The following is a 16206-nucleotide window of genomic DNA, read 5'->3' on the forward strand; positions in this document are numbered from 1 at the left end:
GAATAATTAGAATGAGTTGCCGGTCGGGTCTGGGTTCAAAATCTTGTACCCTAGGCATCTCTAGTTTTGAGGGCGGGTTCCAGGATGAGAATTTAAACCCAGAGCAAGGTAACTTCTAGAAAGGGCTCAACTGCCGAAAAATGAGGTTGCTGGAAAGTAGTAGTATTTTAGCACTTCCTTTATTGCTAGAACGAGCTGGAACACTTTTGGCCCAAATAGTGATACATTCCTACCTTTCTAGTCGCAGTTGCTCTGCGTACGTTCGTTCTAGGATTAACTCTGCCATATTATAACGTCTTTCCCATATTTCACCTTAAGGTGGGCTTTTGTTTACTATTTTCTTTCGTGAATCAGATTGAGTAAATATTACTCATATTGATTTCTACGTATCTCAAGTCAAAATCAACATCACATGGATTCCAGACAGCGCGCACCACTCTTTTTCCTCTCATTCCGTTCCACGCTTCCTACCATAGACCACATATCTTGCGCAACAGTCAGCAATAAAATCACCTGTAATGGAATAGTTAAGGAGAATTGTCGGACGACGCACAGCTTCCCATAGATATGCAAAGACTTATCGCGGAGTTGCTGCTTAACAAGAGCCTGGTGCAATTTGGCCTCGGACTCCGGCCATCCCAACACCTGCGTGTATAGACGAAGACCGTAAGCCTCCACGCCCTCTGGGGCCTGCACATACTGCCATCTGCCAATCTCCTTAAGCTTAGGATCCTTAGGCCATGGTCCATATGGAATCACGTAGACCACTTCAGTTACATTCTCGAAACCGGCATTCTTCATCCAAGTCTTCAAGGACGTGGCGACATTCATTGGTCTTCCCGTGATTTCACCTGCTTTGTTGAGGTTGTTGATATACTCTCGATAAGGTGAATCTTGCTTGAATGTTCCATCGTCGCTGAAAGCATCTATGACAAACTCGGCACATTCAAAGTATCCGCTTGGTTTCAGATGGTCATAGGCCTGCTTCATTAGACGTCCCCAGTCTTGGACACAACTGACCCTGGTTATCAGTATATTGTGGTCTAGATGCTCAAAACTGGGATTTATCGTATACGGACCCTGAAATTGTGCGAGCATGAACATAATCGAAATAGTTCCGATCGTGCATCCATACATCTTCGAAATCATCGACAACAAATTCGACGTTTGGGGGTACCCAAGAAGGTTGGATAGGGCTCAGATCGTTTCCTATAACCTTAGCCGAGGGAAATTGGCTGCATAACGTTAATTGTATTCTTTTGCATGGAAATTTCTTAAAAGGAAATATATACTCAGCAACATCTATCGCCCAGATACCTGTGCCTGTTCCCAAATCCAAAATTGTTTGAGGATTCTCGACAGGTGCGAGAAATAGCTCTCCGTTGAGCATCACAGAAAACCTCGGCAATAATTAATCTCTTTGTCTCCTTCGACATATTTTCAGTGACTTACATATGATGCACCTGTATCATTGTTAGTCATTGATAAACTCGCTATCGTTGGAATAGTTTGAGACATACCAAGTCAAGGCGATCCTGCTCTGCTTCATCGTTCGGCATGCTGTATGGTAAATCAGTGATGGAAATATCCCAGCGTATGATATTTCTAAAATACATGTATTGTGCCTTTTGTTATGGTTAGTTTGAGGCTGATCATATTGTTCGATATAACAATACCTGACCATATTTGTGATATCGCCGACCGTTCTCGTATTCGTAGTTCAGTACGACGATGCCAGAGAAGTGGTATCCGATTGGAGGGTCTCATTATAGATACTAAGCTCCTCCTAGACTGTTGCATTAGACTTGATATTATAGAGATAGTTCCTTCATCTTACATCAATCGGTATCTCACCGGCTGTATTGGCGTAGGGCTGTAGAGAACGCGATGGCTGGTCTTGTTCGGGCATTATCAGAGCCATAAATAAATGTGATAAAGTTACCTAGATTTACAGCAGCAAGCTGTGACAGGAAGATGGAGGAATGAGTAGTCATGCAATGGTGCGGAGTTGAATTATTAGTGGGTAACCCTACTGATTCCCCGAGCCCTAGCTACGGGCCTAAGCCATACCCCTGGCGTCCTGCTTTGCCAACTCATGCTACAGCGTGCGCACATTACCAATGGATAACCAATTTGATCAATTAGAGGAGTTTGTCCTTCCTGACCGGCATTGTCTCTCATGCATTACGCCTAATATGACCATATGGGTGACCCACCCTCAACGGTCATTGATGCCATTGGCTTGCTTTTGATATTGGGGTATATTAACTACATGGATTGACTGTTAGGTGCGACCTCAATCCCCGAATTCCGAGTCCTAGCGCTACGTGTCCATTGGTTTAGACAAAGAGATACCGGGTGGCACGCAGTCCTTGCAGTAAAGGTCCTTTTGTACCAGGAAAAGATCTTTTGCCAAGGCATCAGCCATCCGAGGCCTGGATCTTCCATAAACCAATACTCGTAGCCATGTCCATTTACCAAGCTCTTTCATTCAGTAATGTATTCCTTTCATTGAACCAAACCCCACCTCCCAAAGAACTAAAATCCCAAAAACCCCCACCTCAAGAACTCCATAAATAGCCATTCCCTCTAGTACAAAGACGCCCGATTTCCATACGAAACCCGAAACTCCGTAGTCTGAACAACCCCATCTTTAGTCCCGTACATAACCTCTGAAAAACTGTCCACAGACCTTGGTCTACTGGTAACAGTATTCGTTCTAGTTTGTCTTTGAGTCCCCTCCATATTACTAAAATCGTTCAAGGCTTTCCGCGCTCCACTTTCTTGCATGTATCGGTCATCGAGCTCGTGTTCGTAGGCGCGCCTATTCGTGAGACCGGTGCTGCCGAAGTAGACTTTGAATAGGGATCGCATTGCCGGGACCGAGGCGCAGATGAGGGACATGTTTATTTCGAGGCAGGTAGTGAGTTCGGCGGCGGACCAGTTCCTAAGCATAACATTAGATATGTGAGATGGTGATGCCGGGGATGTGTGGGAGATATTCAAGTGCAAACAAACCATTGGAAGTCTCTTGATCTTAGGGCGATCACTGTCGTGACCTGTCTTGCTATTGATGCGCAGATGGTTAGGATACCGATGCCGAAGGCAATTATAAGGCCGACTATCCGTTTTTTAGTATTCTTGCGATTTTGCCTCGGTAACCTGTTCAACTCACTCTTGCGGCGATTGTTTGTTTGCAGTTTCTTCACGATGGGGATGGGGAGAAGCGCCAGTAAGATATCCGTCGTGACATGGAATGCGCCGTTGAAGTAGTTGAAGCTCGTCATGTCGAGACATCCTTTGGGGAATTCGGGTTTCCATATAACAGATATAGGTTCACAGATAAAGCATGCCACCTGAATTTGTTAGTAGACGAATATAGGTTCATCGAGGCGTTTATCGGCACTGATGGAAACGTACAAGAGTCGCGGCAATTCCATGACTAAGTATAACCGCTCCAACCCCGTAAAGGAACCTGATATGGGTTTTGTTGGAAGCCAAGCGTAGATATAATGCGACCATACTGCCTTTCGCTAGACTAAGTAGCCGGTTCAAGTTAACGTTAGCCGGGGCCGAATATTCAGGCTGTCGTCGAGGGTCGCGATATCACAGTACCTGAGACTGAGAAAGTAGAGAACCTGCGATATCCACGCCCACTGGGATAAAGTTCAACATCACTCCCGAAGCATAGTAATTGAAGTCATTGACGGTAACGGACCTTTCTTGTACATTCATGTTGTTGGGTTGTCAATTCCATAAGATGACGGCCAATCCCGCATTCGTACATTTTCGGTACAGTTGCCAACTCGCCGATCGATACAAGCTATAAGATCCCGATAAAGAGCACCATTAGCCAATAGAAATGAATGATTGGAGATAGGCCTACCGAAGCTAAGATAATTAAGATGTCGTCAGGCCCCAGCTTACCCAGCAAGAACTGTCTCGCGTATAACCTACGCCATCATCTCAGCTAGGTTAGTGGTGTTGGCTCATCTCTTCCCCAACACTAGGCATCACACACCTCATGCCAATCATGATCATGGCGACCCCAAATGTTACATAACTCCCAATTTGGAGGTCTTGCTGTGACCCCGGTTGAATGGAGACCATTCTGGGCAGCAGAGTATCACATTAAGCCGAAGAGTGCTGTAGCTCCACAAGTAAAGTTAAGTCTTATAGACCTCCTCACGTGGGTGCCGTATGACTTTATACGACAGCACTATAGTCGGAAAGGGTCCGGTTTAGTTTCTTGATGTGGGTTAACAAGCGTAGATATGGTACATTTAGACGCAGTAGTCCGTTTCTTGAACTGTGGGTCATATACATCTATGGACCCTACACTATTCCTTGAACGTACAAAAAGTATCAAATAGATTAAACCCCACTACTGAAGGTTACACTTCTAGGCTAGACGCCTACCAGCCATAAACCACTCTTTGGTATTCTTCGGACCTATATCATCACAGTATCGCATCTGAGAGGAGAGGGAGTATACTTGTTTTAATCTAAATTTACCTTTCAAAACTGGCCCATCGGAGTTTCTTTAGCACTTCGATCCATTCCACACCAATAAAGCGTTAGGCGTTGGAGACAAGATTTAGGGTTGTCTTCACGATACCCCCTGCCACGTGGGGTCCATTGCCCTTCGGGATTTAAAATTTTCCAAGGATTTAGAGGGTGGGCTACTAAAGGATCAAGAACTTGAAAATTCTCCTGATAGACCTTTCAGGATCGAAGACGGTGAGGTGGTCAAGTGAATTGATTCTCGATCCATCACCGACACCGTGGCGATCGTTGCCAAACCATGGTCTTGCCGAAGGACTATGAGACAGATAAAGTTTGGCAATTTCGGAAATTCATAGGGGTTTTTGCTATCGACTAATGCGTAGAATGTTCCATTAAATAAGCTACTTAATTAGGGGCAAAGCCTAACGTGATTCACGATCATGGTCAATCCTCACTCAGGCTTCAGCTATAGGTCCTCGGCAGCCAAGACTTAAGGATGAACGACGTAGTATCCGTAACGTACACAGTTTTTCCATAGGTTATAGCTACATTCATACAATATCCACACACACAAGGCAGGAGGATCAATGCTACATACACAGCCTCACGAACGGTGTTCTTCTGGTCCATTCATACAACCGTTTGTCAGATCTTCGTAACTTGCCCACACGGGCCAGATATTGCGAAGCCTCGGAGTAATAGCTACCTGTAGTGTCCGTGGTCCACAACGATAAACTACTATACTCCGTAAATAGCGTGGCATGCAGGTTTAATAAAGCAAACATTATCTCCTTCTAATGCTGTGGACCGGCTAATCGACTTCTCGATTCGGCTTTCTGAAAGAGGGTACCCTGCGAGGCTTGTCCCTTAAACGACCACAATTTTCCCCTTTCGGGGGAGTCCCTGATCCAGGACGAAACAAGTGGTGTGAGCGCCTTGCATGCTAAACTATCGGGTTAGGCATGCTCTAAACGAGCGATGCTTCCACGAGGGGTGAGAATACCGTTGTTGGAAAAACCACGGAGTAATTTTCACCGGATTTTCTCCGACAAGGAAGCAAAATATATAATGATACAAGAAAAACAAAAAGAAACGACCGAGACGCGACTCGAACGCGCAACCACTGCCACATTCCGGAACCGGAAGGCAGCGCGCTACCATTGCGCCACCCGGCCATTCGTTGATATTTGGGCTCTTTCTTTTGCTCCATAAACCAAAATGTGATGCTGTAGTTCCTGAGCCACCTTCGTTCCGGTGGACGTTTCGAAGTCGAGTATTCTTAGTATAGTCGCTTCGTTCTCGGGTTAGATATAATTATCTCATCTATTATCTTTCAATCTACGTCTCAAATGATTACTAGACAGGTTGCTGGCCTGATTTCGCAGGCTTGGTAGCCAATTCGTTATGCACTGAGGATGTGTAGTTAGTTATATATATTTGAGCCCTAATTACTATCGGCAAAACTACTAGTGGCTTTACGTTTTATTTTTTGGCCTCCCGTAAGCCTATAGGCATTCTTTATTAAAGTGTATCATATTAATCTTAACTTCTAGCGTACGATTGTACTGTAGCAATGATTACACTGAGTCTAAAACAGAATCCAGCCGAACCTATGGCTGCTGCGGCCTATTCATCTCTAGGTGGCTAGCGCTCCCAGCGAAATGGATTTGTGAGCTGATCCCCACGCTAGTCTGGAATAGTAAACGTACATGATACAAAATCTAGGTCTAGAGAAGATTGGGAATAGATTAGATCTTGTATTCACATTTTAAGTTGCATCGAATAAACCACGCTCATACTGCTTCACCTTCATGGGTATTCTAATGATGAAAACTGGGAGGACCAGACCGCTCCGAGGTACGATCATCTCTTTATTAAACCTAGATTATCGTTGGTTAGTAGGCCCTTCCCTATTTACTGTTATCTATTTGGAGTGAGCTTCAATAGAGCTCGTAGCCGCTACTCATAATGGTTAATTGCTGTGGAGATCGTTATATAGTGAGTTTGAAGCCTGCATCAAAAACATTACAACAACTCCCGTTATCCCTATGGTATCCTCTCGTCCGCGAAGAACTGCCCTGGCTGTGTGAGGCATGGGATGAAAATGTATGTGACTACATACCTTTAATCTGGACAGCCATCACTGCGCAGGAGACCAAGAATATTAGGACACGAGAGCTCTATAATGAGGTACTTAGAAGGGAGTATAAAAGTGGTGAGCTTGATCCGGCAGTCTTCGACATCTTGGTTCCTCCTTGGCCTCCCACGGTACCGCACCGGATAAAACTGCCAAGAGGAAAGACAAATTGGTTCGAGTTTTACTCTGCGATTACACGGAATTGGAATAAGCTCAAAGGCTTGAAAAATTGCTGGCAAATTTGGAAGGACGTCCAAGAGATTATTCGACGGATCAGAAAGTATCAAGGGTGAGCTGTAGCTTGATCGGATGAATGTTTACATGGTTTCGATGAGGTGAGTTGTATCAGAGGTAGTTAGGTGCCCGTTTAGATGATTCTTCCATATACGGTTAGTCTAGCCTATTTAGGTATAGCCCAACAACAAGCCCTGAGGAGCAATTTTTGGAAATCTCTGCGCCGTAGCTGCCTTATATTCATTCACTCTGGACGATCTGCTGAAGTCAATCGACCAGGTGCAAAAGTCAAAAGGAATTAAAAATTGAATAATTCACTTGCCAAACTTTCTCCAAGCGGTTTCTTCCCGCATTGCTGTATTGGTAGTAGAATTGACCCAAATACCAACACAAGTTCTTACAGAGATTCTGGGATTGTATCAATGATAACTTCACACCTTGTCCTCAACAAACATTAAGATCACCCAAGTACCACTACGTGTTTGCATTTCTTCAAGCAATAAGTTTGCAAGTTTCTTGAGATTTAGAGAGTCGACCGTCATGCAAGGTCCAGGAAACAACGATGGCGCCCATCCGTACGCAACCATGGCTGGGAAGCTAGATTCCAAACTCCTTCAAGCCCTCAAAGTGATGGAGTTTGAGTACATGACACCCGTCCAACACCGTGTTCTAACAGAGCTTCCAAGCTGGCGCAGTGACTGTCTGGTCCAGGCCAAAACTGGCACAGGCAAAACCCTTGCTTTTTTGCTACCTACGTTACACTGTTTACTCCAAGGTCATTCGGCGCCACCAAGAGGTCAGGTCGCTATTTTGATCATTACGCCAACACGAGAGCTTGCTCAGCAAATTGCAAAGTCCTGCGATCAGCTTACATCGCAACTTGCGAGGCCTCTTGAGTGCCACATTGCAGTGGGTGGAACAGCTCGGGCATCTGCTCTGGCGCGTTTCATGAAGGGGGCACCGTCCATCCTTGTAGCAACCCCGGGACGACTAAAAGATTATCTGTCCGAACCTTCCACGGCTGAAAAATTGTCTAACATTCAAACGTTGATCTTGGACGAAGCCGACACGATGCTTGAGAGCGGCTTTCTAGCTGATGTGAAGCGAATCCTCCAACTCATTCCACCAAAGAGCACTGGCTGGCAAGGTATGTGCTTTTCAGCCACTGTTCCACCCAAAGTCAAGGACGTGGTCAGTGTTGTGTTGAAGCCAGGCTACACCAGCATTTCAACCATCGAAAAGAATGAAACACCGACGCATGAGAGAGTTCCCCAGTACCACGTGTTGATACCGTCCGTGGCAGACACCTTTACTACTCTCGCCTCCCTTCTCAACCTTGAAATCAAGAACAGCTCTAAAATCATTGTCTTCGGGGTCACTGCAAACATGGTCGCTCTTTTCGCTGCAGCCTTCTCTCAGGGTTTGACGCCTTTGAAGGTGTTTGAAATCCATTCCAGGCTCAGCCAGAGCGCTCGCACGAAAACTACAGCTTTGTTTAAGGAGGCAGCGACCGGAATTATGTTCGCCTCAGATGTCATTGGTCGTGGCATGGATTTCCCTAATGTCGACCTGGTCATCCAGGTCGGTCTGCCCTCAAATGGCGAACAGTACGTTCATCGTGTCGGTCGTACAGCCCGTGCTGGCAATGATGGTCGCGCTATCATCCTCCTCACAGAAGCCGAGTCTTTCTTCATGAAGGTCAATCGCCACTTGCCCATTCAGCCTCATCCCCAGACTGACGCGATCAATGCGGGCGCCTCCTCATGCGCCGATGCCGTTACTAAGGCCATGTACAGCATTGGTGAAGAGACAAAGCAGCGCGCTTACTCATCCTACATAGGTTTCTTTGCGGGATCCGGTCTCTTGAAGCAGGTCCGTCTGGATAAACCCGGCCTCGTTCAACTCGCGAATGAGTTGGCCATACAGGGAATGGGATGTCCTGAACCCCCACCAATGGATAAAAAGGTCGTGGGCAAGATGGGTTTGAAGGGTGTACCTGGATTTAATTATGCGACTGGAAATGATTTGAATGGGGACCGTCCTGCCAGACCGCGTGGGCGTCCTGGGAACAAGACTCGTGATGTACTCAGTCCTGGAGCTGGTCAAGGAGATCGTAGAGGTTCGGTCTCCAAGAATCGTGGAGGACGTCGCGGTGGCGGGCGTGGAGGTCGTGGAGGGCGTGGAGGAAAGCCGAGAGCAGCATGAGTTTCTAAAGGTCGGGAATTCGCCAGTCTATTTCTTCTGTCCTTGAATTTGCATATCCGCAAGCATTATCACTTTAAGACATTATAATACAACCCCAGCCGACTGTTGTTTCATTCTGCACAACCCCCTTTATGATGAGATCTCTAAGCTGAAAAGGCCAAGTATCATTTCTGCGACTCTGCCCGACCCCAATTGTTGCGAACGGTGCTGCTAGCGGTTATTTTCGGCGTTAATTCCACAGGCCCTTAAAATTCGGCTTCAATGATACCTCTGTTAGATATTTTATATTGGTGACTTATCTCATCAGCACCCTAGAGCAATTATACTTCTTGCAACTGCCCAGCCTCTGCATGCACGTAAGTTCATATGTCCATCCGGACATCTATCTGTGCTCTCACAGTACCTGGAACATGAAGCTCTCATATAGCTAGCGATGTGTCTTCAGGTAATAAAAGGTTATCCCACATTAGGCCAAATTCTGAAGATCGCGGCTGCGAGACATCATTGCTTGCACCTGGATACTGAAGCGGCGGATCATCGCAATATGGAAAGAGACAATTTGATTCCGGCACTGACATTAGCTCCGCTTCCTGTCTCAAGCTTGTAACCCACTTAGGATTATCGGCATATGTCTGATCGAAAGGGTCATTGCTTCCGTATGCGATCTCACGAGCTTTGTCTTGAACCATCTGATCAGTAACATGATTACCCAGAGCCGCCTGCTCACGCATATAAACGATAAGGTCTCGTCTGAGATCAACATAACGGCTCAGGGCATTGGGAACATCGTTAATGACAGGCAGGACTTCGTTCCCCCCGGTAGCAAGAGCATCTGTTGTTTTCCAAGGGTCCATCGTTTGGCGCTCTTGTCCTACGAGATAGGGAGGCATGGCATTTTCCACCAGTTTAGTAATACCAGGCTCGAAGCCCCAGCATCCCTTCCACTGAATCATATCGGCACCCTTCTTGAAGTGGTCTGCGACATGATCCACTCTTTCTGGCCATGTCTCAAATCTTGCTTCGCAGAATCCACAACGAGACTTAATGCGCGTTAGAGAATCTCGCCACTGTTCCATCGAAGGATGATAGTCGACATTGTGGGTCAGCCTTAGGTGCTGTCGAAGATGATCCTTTCGAGTAAATGTTCGTTGGTCTAATGATTTCTCTCGACAGGCCAGGTAACCATGGGTTTCGAGATGATTGAAGTCTACGTCTGGGGCCTGACAGAATGTACAGACATGGGCACCATCAACTTCAACAAGCCCGCCCTGGGGCGCGCAAATCCATCGATCCACCGGTAAGTGAAGGGCTTTCTCATGTCGCTGCCAGTCGTACTTAGTGTTGAAAGTATCGGAACAGAACGTGCATTGATACGGTCGCTGGCCTTTCGACTTTCGTTTGTTCCAGGTCTCGTTCGGATGTGGAGGCTTCCGGCGTCGACGGCGAGGTCTTGCGTTGATGTTAGGGGTGGGTGGCCTTTGTGAAGTCCGACTCGACCGCTTGAACGAGATGTCAGAACCAGACGACTGACTGTGTTCGTAGCTGCTGATCGAAGGAGCTCCTATCACGAATGAAGCGCTAGAGCTGTTGCTCGACACAGCATTCCTGTGAGCTGGATATGTGACGCTACCGTCAGAAGTATGTGGGATATCTTCTAAGGCTCGCAGAATGTCGGATGTCGCAGCGGGTTCGCTTTCCGGGGGCGAGTTCTGCCAGCGCTCAAGAGGTGATAGTAGAGAATTATCGGCGTGGTGTGCCTGCGGTGTAGGCCCAGTACCGACCGTTCTACGCCGACGTGCATTGGTGAACCAGTTCGAGATCTGGGTTACGTCTAACCCCGTCTCACGCCCCAGCTGTTCCTTTTCTTGCTCGGTAGGATATGGATAATCCTGGTGTTGTGCGAGCCATGATTGCATGATACTCACTGCCGTGGTGGAAAATCGGCGGCTCTTTCTCCTAGCCCGCCTTGTGTTGTTGGACCCTATGTTCATATTAAAGACAGGGTCTGGCTGAAGGCTCTCACATGAGGAGCTTATGTGTGAATGGCGTTCAGATATTACATCAGAAGTTATCCTGTCGGCGAGCCCAGAATAATCGAACGTTGAAAAGTCAAGAAAACTCCCACTCAGGGGGTCTTGAGAGTGATAGTTCAGATCGCTGTATGACTCAAATGGCTCTGTCGGTAGTTGCGACTGTATACTTGATCCATGAGCCGCCGTCTCAGGCTGTAGCTCGTCAATTGAGGCATGGCTTGAAGGCTGGCCAGAATGTGCGGCTATCTCTTCTTGGAACCATCTGTAATCTATGTCACTAGCCAGGGCGTTGTCCAAGCTTAGAGGTGGGAGCAATAAAACATCTTCGCAATATCTGGGAGCGTCATTGTGAGCGTACTCCATCCGAGCATGGAGAAGCTGGAAGATACTCCGTACAACTGCCAATCCTTCTCTCGATCAGAATCTGTTGAATAAAATTGAAGCGCAGGGCCTACTCAGCGAACGATATTCTTGGATCGCTGGGTGGTGGTCACGAGAGCTTTGAAAAGAAAACTCAACTGTAGCCAGTTAATACTGTACAAGACTGATTCCGTGGGTTCCTTTACGCCCTTTAATTGACGAGCTTTGGGTTCCACAGGTGTTTGGCTGCTTACTCTGGTTGGTTCGTAGAGCATTTACCGTGGATCAGATCTAACGGACGATACTAATTTTCTGCCAGAGTTATGTATATAGCTGGCCATTCAGAGTGCTGATTGAACATGACTAATTGAATGAATCAGCAGAGGTACCCTAGGAGTAGAAGGCGGTAGAGAATCTTCTGCCTTGACCGCCTGATCCCATGACTAGACCACGCCCTGTGTCATTGAAGAGTCTCCACATCTACGGTGATCCTCTCCGCGAAACCCTTTCTCAGATGTTGCAGGCGACTTTGAGTCATACCAATGGGTTAGTAAGTGTGTTGCTTGGCCATCAAATAGCGAACAATACTTCTCGCCATCGAAAGTTCACCACTTTTCCCCGCCTTAGCCTGCTCAAGTCAATCTGTATGACCAATCCCGTTGTGGCTCGGGCTTAGCATGACGACCTCGACTGAGACCTCAATGATCGGATCGATCCCGAGCAAGGACAATTAATTATTTCTTCGATTGCTTCTTACATTATACGCTACCTCTCACCGACTTCTCCACTAGGGAACACGCGGCAGTCAACTCGTCACCTTATTCAATCAATCCCCGAAGGATTCACTCCATCATAAGCAATGGCGACAATCACTCAGTCGGTGTCCACAGCAATCGAGTTGCAGGACCGCAATCAGGTTGGAGGGAGACTTACCAAACACACTGGCGATCCAACACCACCGGAAAATTCAGATGCGGTATTACAAGCCTCACTCGCAGCTGATGCCGAGGTTCCTGATGGAGGTTACGGCTGGGTCATCATTTCTGCATGCGCAGTAGTTGCCTGGTGGTTCACTGGAACCTCCTATTGCTGGGGTGTCCTGCAAGCAGCATTGGTTAAGGAAGGGGTATCAACTTCTTCTACCCTGGCTTTCATCGGCTCGCTTGCCCCGGCATGTATTTCCTTTTTGGGCGTAATCAATGCGAATGTCATTCGGAGGTTAGGAACCAGGATATCGGCCCTACTCGGTATTTTTTTGCTTGGCCTGGGACAGGTTCTTAGCGGCTTCACCACCAAGAATGTGGGTGGCTTGTTTGCGACTGCTGGTGTTCTCTTCGGTCTCGGGCTCAGGTAAGCAAGTCGTTTTCTGCTCGTGTTATCGTCTAGAGAGCTAAACCGTGATAAGCATTTGTTTTATGGTGGTCTCTGCGATCCCTGCGCAATATTTCAGGGCAAAGCGCGGCATTGCTAACGGGATGGTTTACGCCGGAGGTGGCCTCGGGGGTACCGTCATTAGTTTTATCATGAACGCCTTGCTTGGTAAGGTGGGAATCGCGTGGACCTTCCGGATCATTGGTTTCATGATCTGGGGGACGGGCCTGCCAGCAGCGTGCTTCATTAAAGAACGGGTGCCAATCCAGCGTACGCAATTTGTGGAGTGGTACGTCCCATCTCCAACCTTTTGGAACATGCCTAACGCACGACTCCGGTTCTAACTCTCTTGCAGGCGACTCTTCCGCGACATTCGATTTGCTTTGCTGTTTGCAGCCGGCGCGATTGCTACTTTCCCGCTTTTCGTCCCCCCGTTTTTTCTTCCGCTATACACAGAATCGATGGGAATGAACTCGGGAGTCGGTGCAGGAGTGGTGGCTGCATTCAACTTCTCCTCTGCGGTGGGAAGGCTAATGTGCGGCTTCTGTAGTGACAGACTGGGACCGCTGAACACCCTGTTCATGTCTCTTTTGCTCAGTGCCCTCAGCATGCTGATTCTTTGGCCCGTTTCGACGTCCATTGGCCCGTTGATTGTCTTCGTGATTATTAACGGAATGGGCAATGGTGGCTTCTTTTCAACCATGCCTACAGTCGTCGGAAATGTGTTTGGTTCAGCTCGAGTATCCGTCGCAATGGGCATGATAGTGACCAGCTGGGCTGGAGGTTATTTGATGGTAAGTTCCCTGTTAGCCATGTCCATCCCTTTTATAGGCTGACGGTCCCCCGTAGGGCGCTCCAATTGCTGGTTATATTTTAAACGCATCTGGCGGAGAGGACAGCGGTATTAGTGCCTATCGTCCTGCTATATTTTATGCGGGTGGCATGGCTCTGGGCGCATCTGTGTTGGCGATGTTTATACGCCTCAAAACTGATGCACAGCCGTTCAAGAAGCTCTGATGAGGTGGATCATACCGGTTTATATCGACTGCTATACCACATCGGAAGTGGAGGTATGCGATGTGCTTTGAGTGTCACGGCAGAGCGTTAAATGGCATCTTGCCGCCTCTTATTATGCTGCAGGGTCAGCAAAAAGCTTTAGTTTCCCTGGGAGGCTATAGATGCCCAGGCTACTAGAAGACTGAAGCTTGTCTTTATAGGATTCTTATGGGCCCTTGATTTTTTCGAATATTTCTTCAGCAATGGACCAGGAAAAGTTCTTGAATCTGTAGCCTTCGAAAATAGCTCTGTATTATATCTCAGTTTTCTAGTGTTAGGACCTCCTGATGTCCGAAAAATAATTACTGAATTGAAACTTCAATCAACATAAAATGATTTTGAAGCTAGTCTTCCACTTGCCCACAATAATGCCCAGTAGAGCCCAACATAGAAGTGGTATCCACAATTTTTTTCGATGTGATGATATTACATCATTGTAAGTTAGTATATTCATAATCAGACTCTACTCCCACTAGGACTCACTTACCGGTCCTCCCACTTACCGGTCCTCCCACTTACCGGGCCTCCCACTTGACCGGGCCTCCCACTTGACCGGGCCCTCCGGCGACTCAAATTATGCCTGATACATCCAGCATGATTATAAATCAAATGCAGAAAAATGCAATGGCATAAGGTCTGAACGTGAACATTATTGTCAGCTTAACTAACTATTAAGTAAGCCGGGGTTTTTCTACTGCGCAGTTACAGATTCAACAAGAGCGATGGGGCTATTTTATTAAACCTGTATCCCATAATTATCAAACAAACTAATTCATCCACCATCCGCACTCCTACGTTGTGGCTCACACTCACGCCTTCTACTTAGAAACGTGCGAACGAACATTAGCTATCAATCTCATCATGAAGGAAGCGATTGTTAGGAAAGACACCTCAGTAGAGATTGTCGACTCTCCCATTCCCAAACCGGGTCCTGGCCATGTGTTAATTAAGGTCATCGTCGCTGGTAAGTGAACATTCTGGAGGCCTGTAGTCTCTCAATCTGTCTTTCTAGACCATTTCCCACTAGCCTGGCCAGCGCAGGCCTTCGTATATCACAGTTACAAGTTTCTGGCAGGCAGCTAACTCGAGCCATCCGAAGGTTCCAACCCGAAGGACTGGAAGATACCCATCCATTTCGGTCGTGAAATGAACACCGGTGACGACATCTCCGGTATCGTCGAAGCCGTGGGAGAGGATGTGGTTGGATTTCACAAAGGGGACCGCGTGGCCGCCTTCCACGAGATGATGACCTCTCACGGGGCATTCGCTGAGTACGCCATAGCGCCTTATTATACTACCTTTCACATTCCGGACTCAACCTCCTTTGAGGAGGCCGCCACGGTTCCCTTGGCTGCCTACACATCCGCCTGTGCGCTTTTTCAGGAGCTCGAGTTACCTGAGCCATGGTCACCACGTGCTAAGGCCGCGGGAAAAGAGGGTATTAAGCGTCCTTTGATTATCTATGGAGCGAGTACTGCCACGGGAGCCTTCGCTATCAAGCTTGCTGCGGCCGCCAACGTTCACCCTATCATCACAGTTGGCAGCAAGCGGAGTGACTTCATCAAGCCCTTCCTGGACGAAAACAAGGGGGATGTCCTCATCGACTATACTGCGTATGCGACAGAGGAGGAGCTAATCAAGGCGATTCAGGAGGCTGTTAAGAAGGGAGGTGCTCCCGGCGGCCGCTGTTGGAAAGCCTATGATACTGTTTCCGAAGATAAAACGATCAGGCTCGTCTCCAAGGCCATTGCCGGGCCGCCGAACCCGGCAGGCCAGAAGCCAAAGATAACTAATATTTTCCTTAAAACTGAGGTCGAGGGCTCTGACCCGAGTGTTGAGATTGTATTCTCTATGGTTGGTCAAGTCCATTACGAGGACGAGAATGACAAGCTCATTGGCGTGACATGGGGCGCAGCGTTTTCTCGGGGCCTGCGCGAGGGTTGGTTGACTAGTCATCCCTACACATTAGGTAATAACGGTCTGGAGGGCTTGTCTGAAGGCCTAAAGGGTCTCAGGGACGGCAAAATCCGCGCCCAGAAATTTTTGACACGGCCCAACGAGACACCAGGCGCGAGGGATTGAGACGATCATAGCAAGCCAACAAAGCCTTCTTACTTGCAAAGAGCTTCCAGCATTATCGGCGTGATGCTTCGCGGTCGGATGCCGTCGTAATCCTGTGGTGAGATCGATCATCAGGAGATTGTTTGGAGGGAACATTATGGTAAGATAACCAGCGTTGTACCCATATAATTTATACGTATAAAGAAACATGCGTAACTCAATACCGAAATACCATACGTTACA

At 47.5% G+C, this 16206-nt stretch overlaps 7 protein-coding genes and 1 non-coding gene across 8 annotated transcripts; 4 read left to right on the forward strand and 4 right to left on the reverse strand.

Annotated features, from left to right (window-relative positions):
- Window positions 1–408: 408 nt before the first annotated feature.
- On the reverse strand, window positions 409–1559 carry AO090005000307 (class I SAM-dependent methyltransferase; the record flags this gene model as incomplete). Its single annotated transcript, XM_023234165.1, has 4 exons — window positions 409–1057; window positions 1080–1400; window positions 1453–1463; window positions 1521–1559. The coding sequence occupies 4 exons, from the start codon at window positions 1557–1559 to the stop codon at window positions 409–411; spliced, it is 1020 nt and encodes a 339-aa protein (XP_023088901.1).
- A 1347-nt stretch (window positions 1560–2906) lies between these two features.
- AO090005000306 (uncharacterized protein) lies at window positions 2907–3522 on the reverse strand (the record flags this gene model as incomplete). Its single annotated transcript, XM_023234166.1, has 3 exons — window positions 2907–2947; window positions 3176–3356; window positions 3421–3522. The coding sequence occupies 3 exons, from the start codon at window positions 3520–3522 to the stop codon at window positions 2907–2909; spliced, it is 324 nt and encodes a 107-aa protein (XP_023088900.1).
- A 2077-nt stretch (window positions 3523–5599) lies between these two features.
- Window positions 5600–5681, reverse strand: AO090005t00004. The gene has a single exon. It is a non-coding gene; the product is annotated as a tRNA-Arg (tRNA).
- A 651-nt stretch (window positions 5682–6332) lies between these two features.
- On the forward strand, window positions 6333–9082 carry AO090005000305 (DEAD/DEAH box helicase; the record flags this gene model as incomplete). Its single annotated transcript, XM_023234167.1, has 3 exons — window positions 6333–6363; window positions 6740–6932; window positions 7405–9082. 3 exons carry the CDS (start codon window positions 6333–6335, stop codon window positions 9080–9082), a joined length of 1902 nt encoding a protein of 633 aa, XP_023088899.1.
- A 229-nt stretch (window positions 9083–9311) lies between these two features.
- On the reverse strand, window positions 9312–11478 carry AO090005000304 (uncharacterized protein; the record flags this gene model as incomplete). Its single annotated transcript, XM_023234168.1, has 4 exons — window positions 9312–9352; window positions 9409–9428; window positions 9548–11063; window positions 11106–11478. 4 exons carry the CDS (start codon window positions 11476–11478, stop codon window positions 9312–9314), a joined length of 1950 nt encoding a protein of 649 aa, XP_023088898.1.
- An 856-nt stretch (window positions 11479–12334) lies between these two features.
- AO090005000303 (uncharacterized protein) lies at window positions 12335–12829 on the forward strand (the record flags this gene model as incomplete). Its single annotated transcript, XM_023234169.1, has 2 exons — window positions 12335–12693; window positions 12757–12829. 2 exons carry the CDS (start codon window positions 12335–12337, stop codon window positions 12827–12829), a joined length of 432 nt encoding a protein of 143 aa, XP_023088897.1.
- A 61-nt stretch (window positions 12830–12890) lies between these two features.
- On the forward strand, window positions 12891–13863 carry AO090005000302 (uncharacterized protein; the record flags this gene model as incomplete). The annotated part of the gene is made up of 3 exons (XM_001817331.3): window positions 12891–13135; window positions 13202–13640; window positions 13696–13863. 3 exons carry the CDS (start codon window positions 12891–12893, stop codon window positions 13861–13863), a joined length of 852 nt encoding a protein of 283 aa, XP_001817383.3.
- A 900-nt stretch (window positions 13864–14763) lies between these two features.
- On the forward strand, window positions 14764–15984 carry AO090005000301 (zinc-binding alcohol dehydrogenase family protein; the record flags this gene model as incomplete). Its single annotated transcript, XM_023234170.1, has 3 exons — window positions 14764–14866; window positions 14915–14949; window positions 15016–15984. 3 exons carry the CDS (start codon window positions 14764–14766, stop codon window positions 15982–15984), a joined length of 1107 nt encoding a protein of 368 aa, XP_023088896.1.
- Between the last annotated feature and the right edge of the window lie 222 nt (window positions 15985–16206).

The sequence above is a fragment of the Aspergillus oryzae genome, chromosome 1, assembly GCF_000184455.2.
Source record: "Aspergillus oryzae RIB40 DNA, chromosome 1".
Lineage (NCBI taxonomy): Eukaryota > Fungi > Ascomycota > Eurotiomycetes > Eurotiales > Aspergillaceae > Aspergillus > Aspergillus oryzae.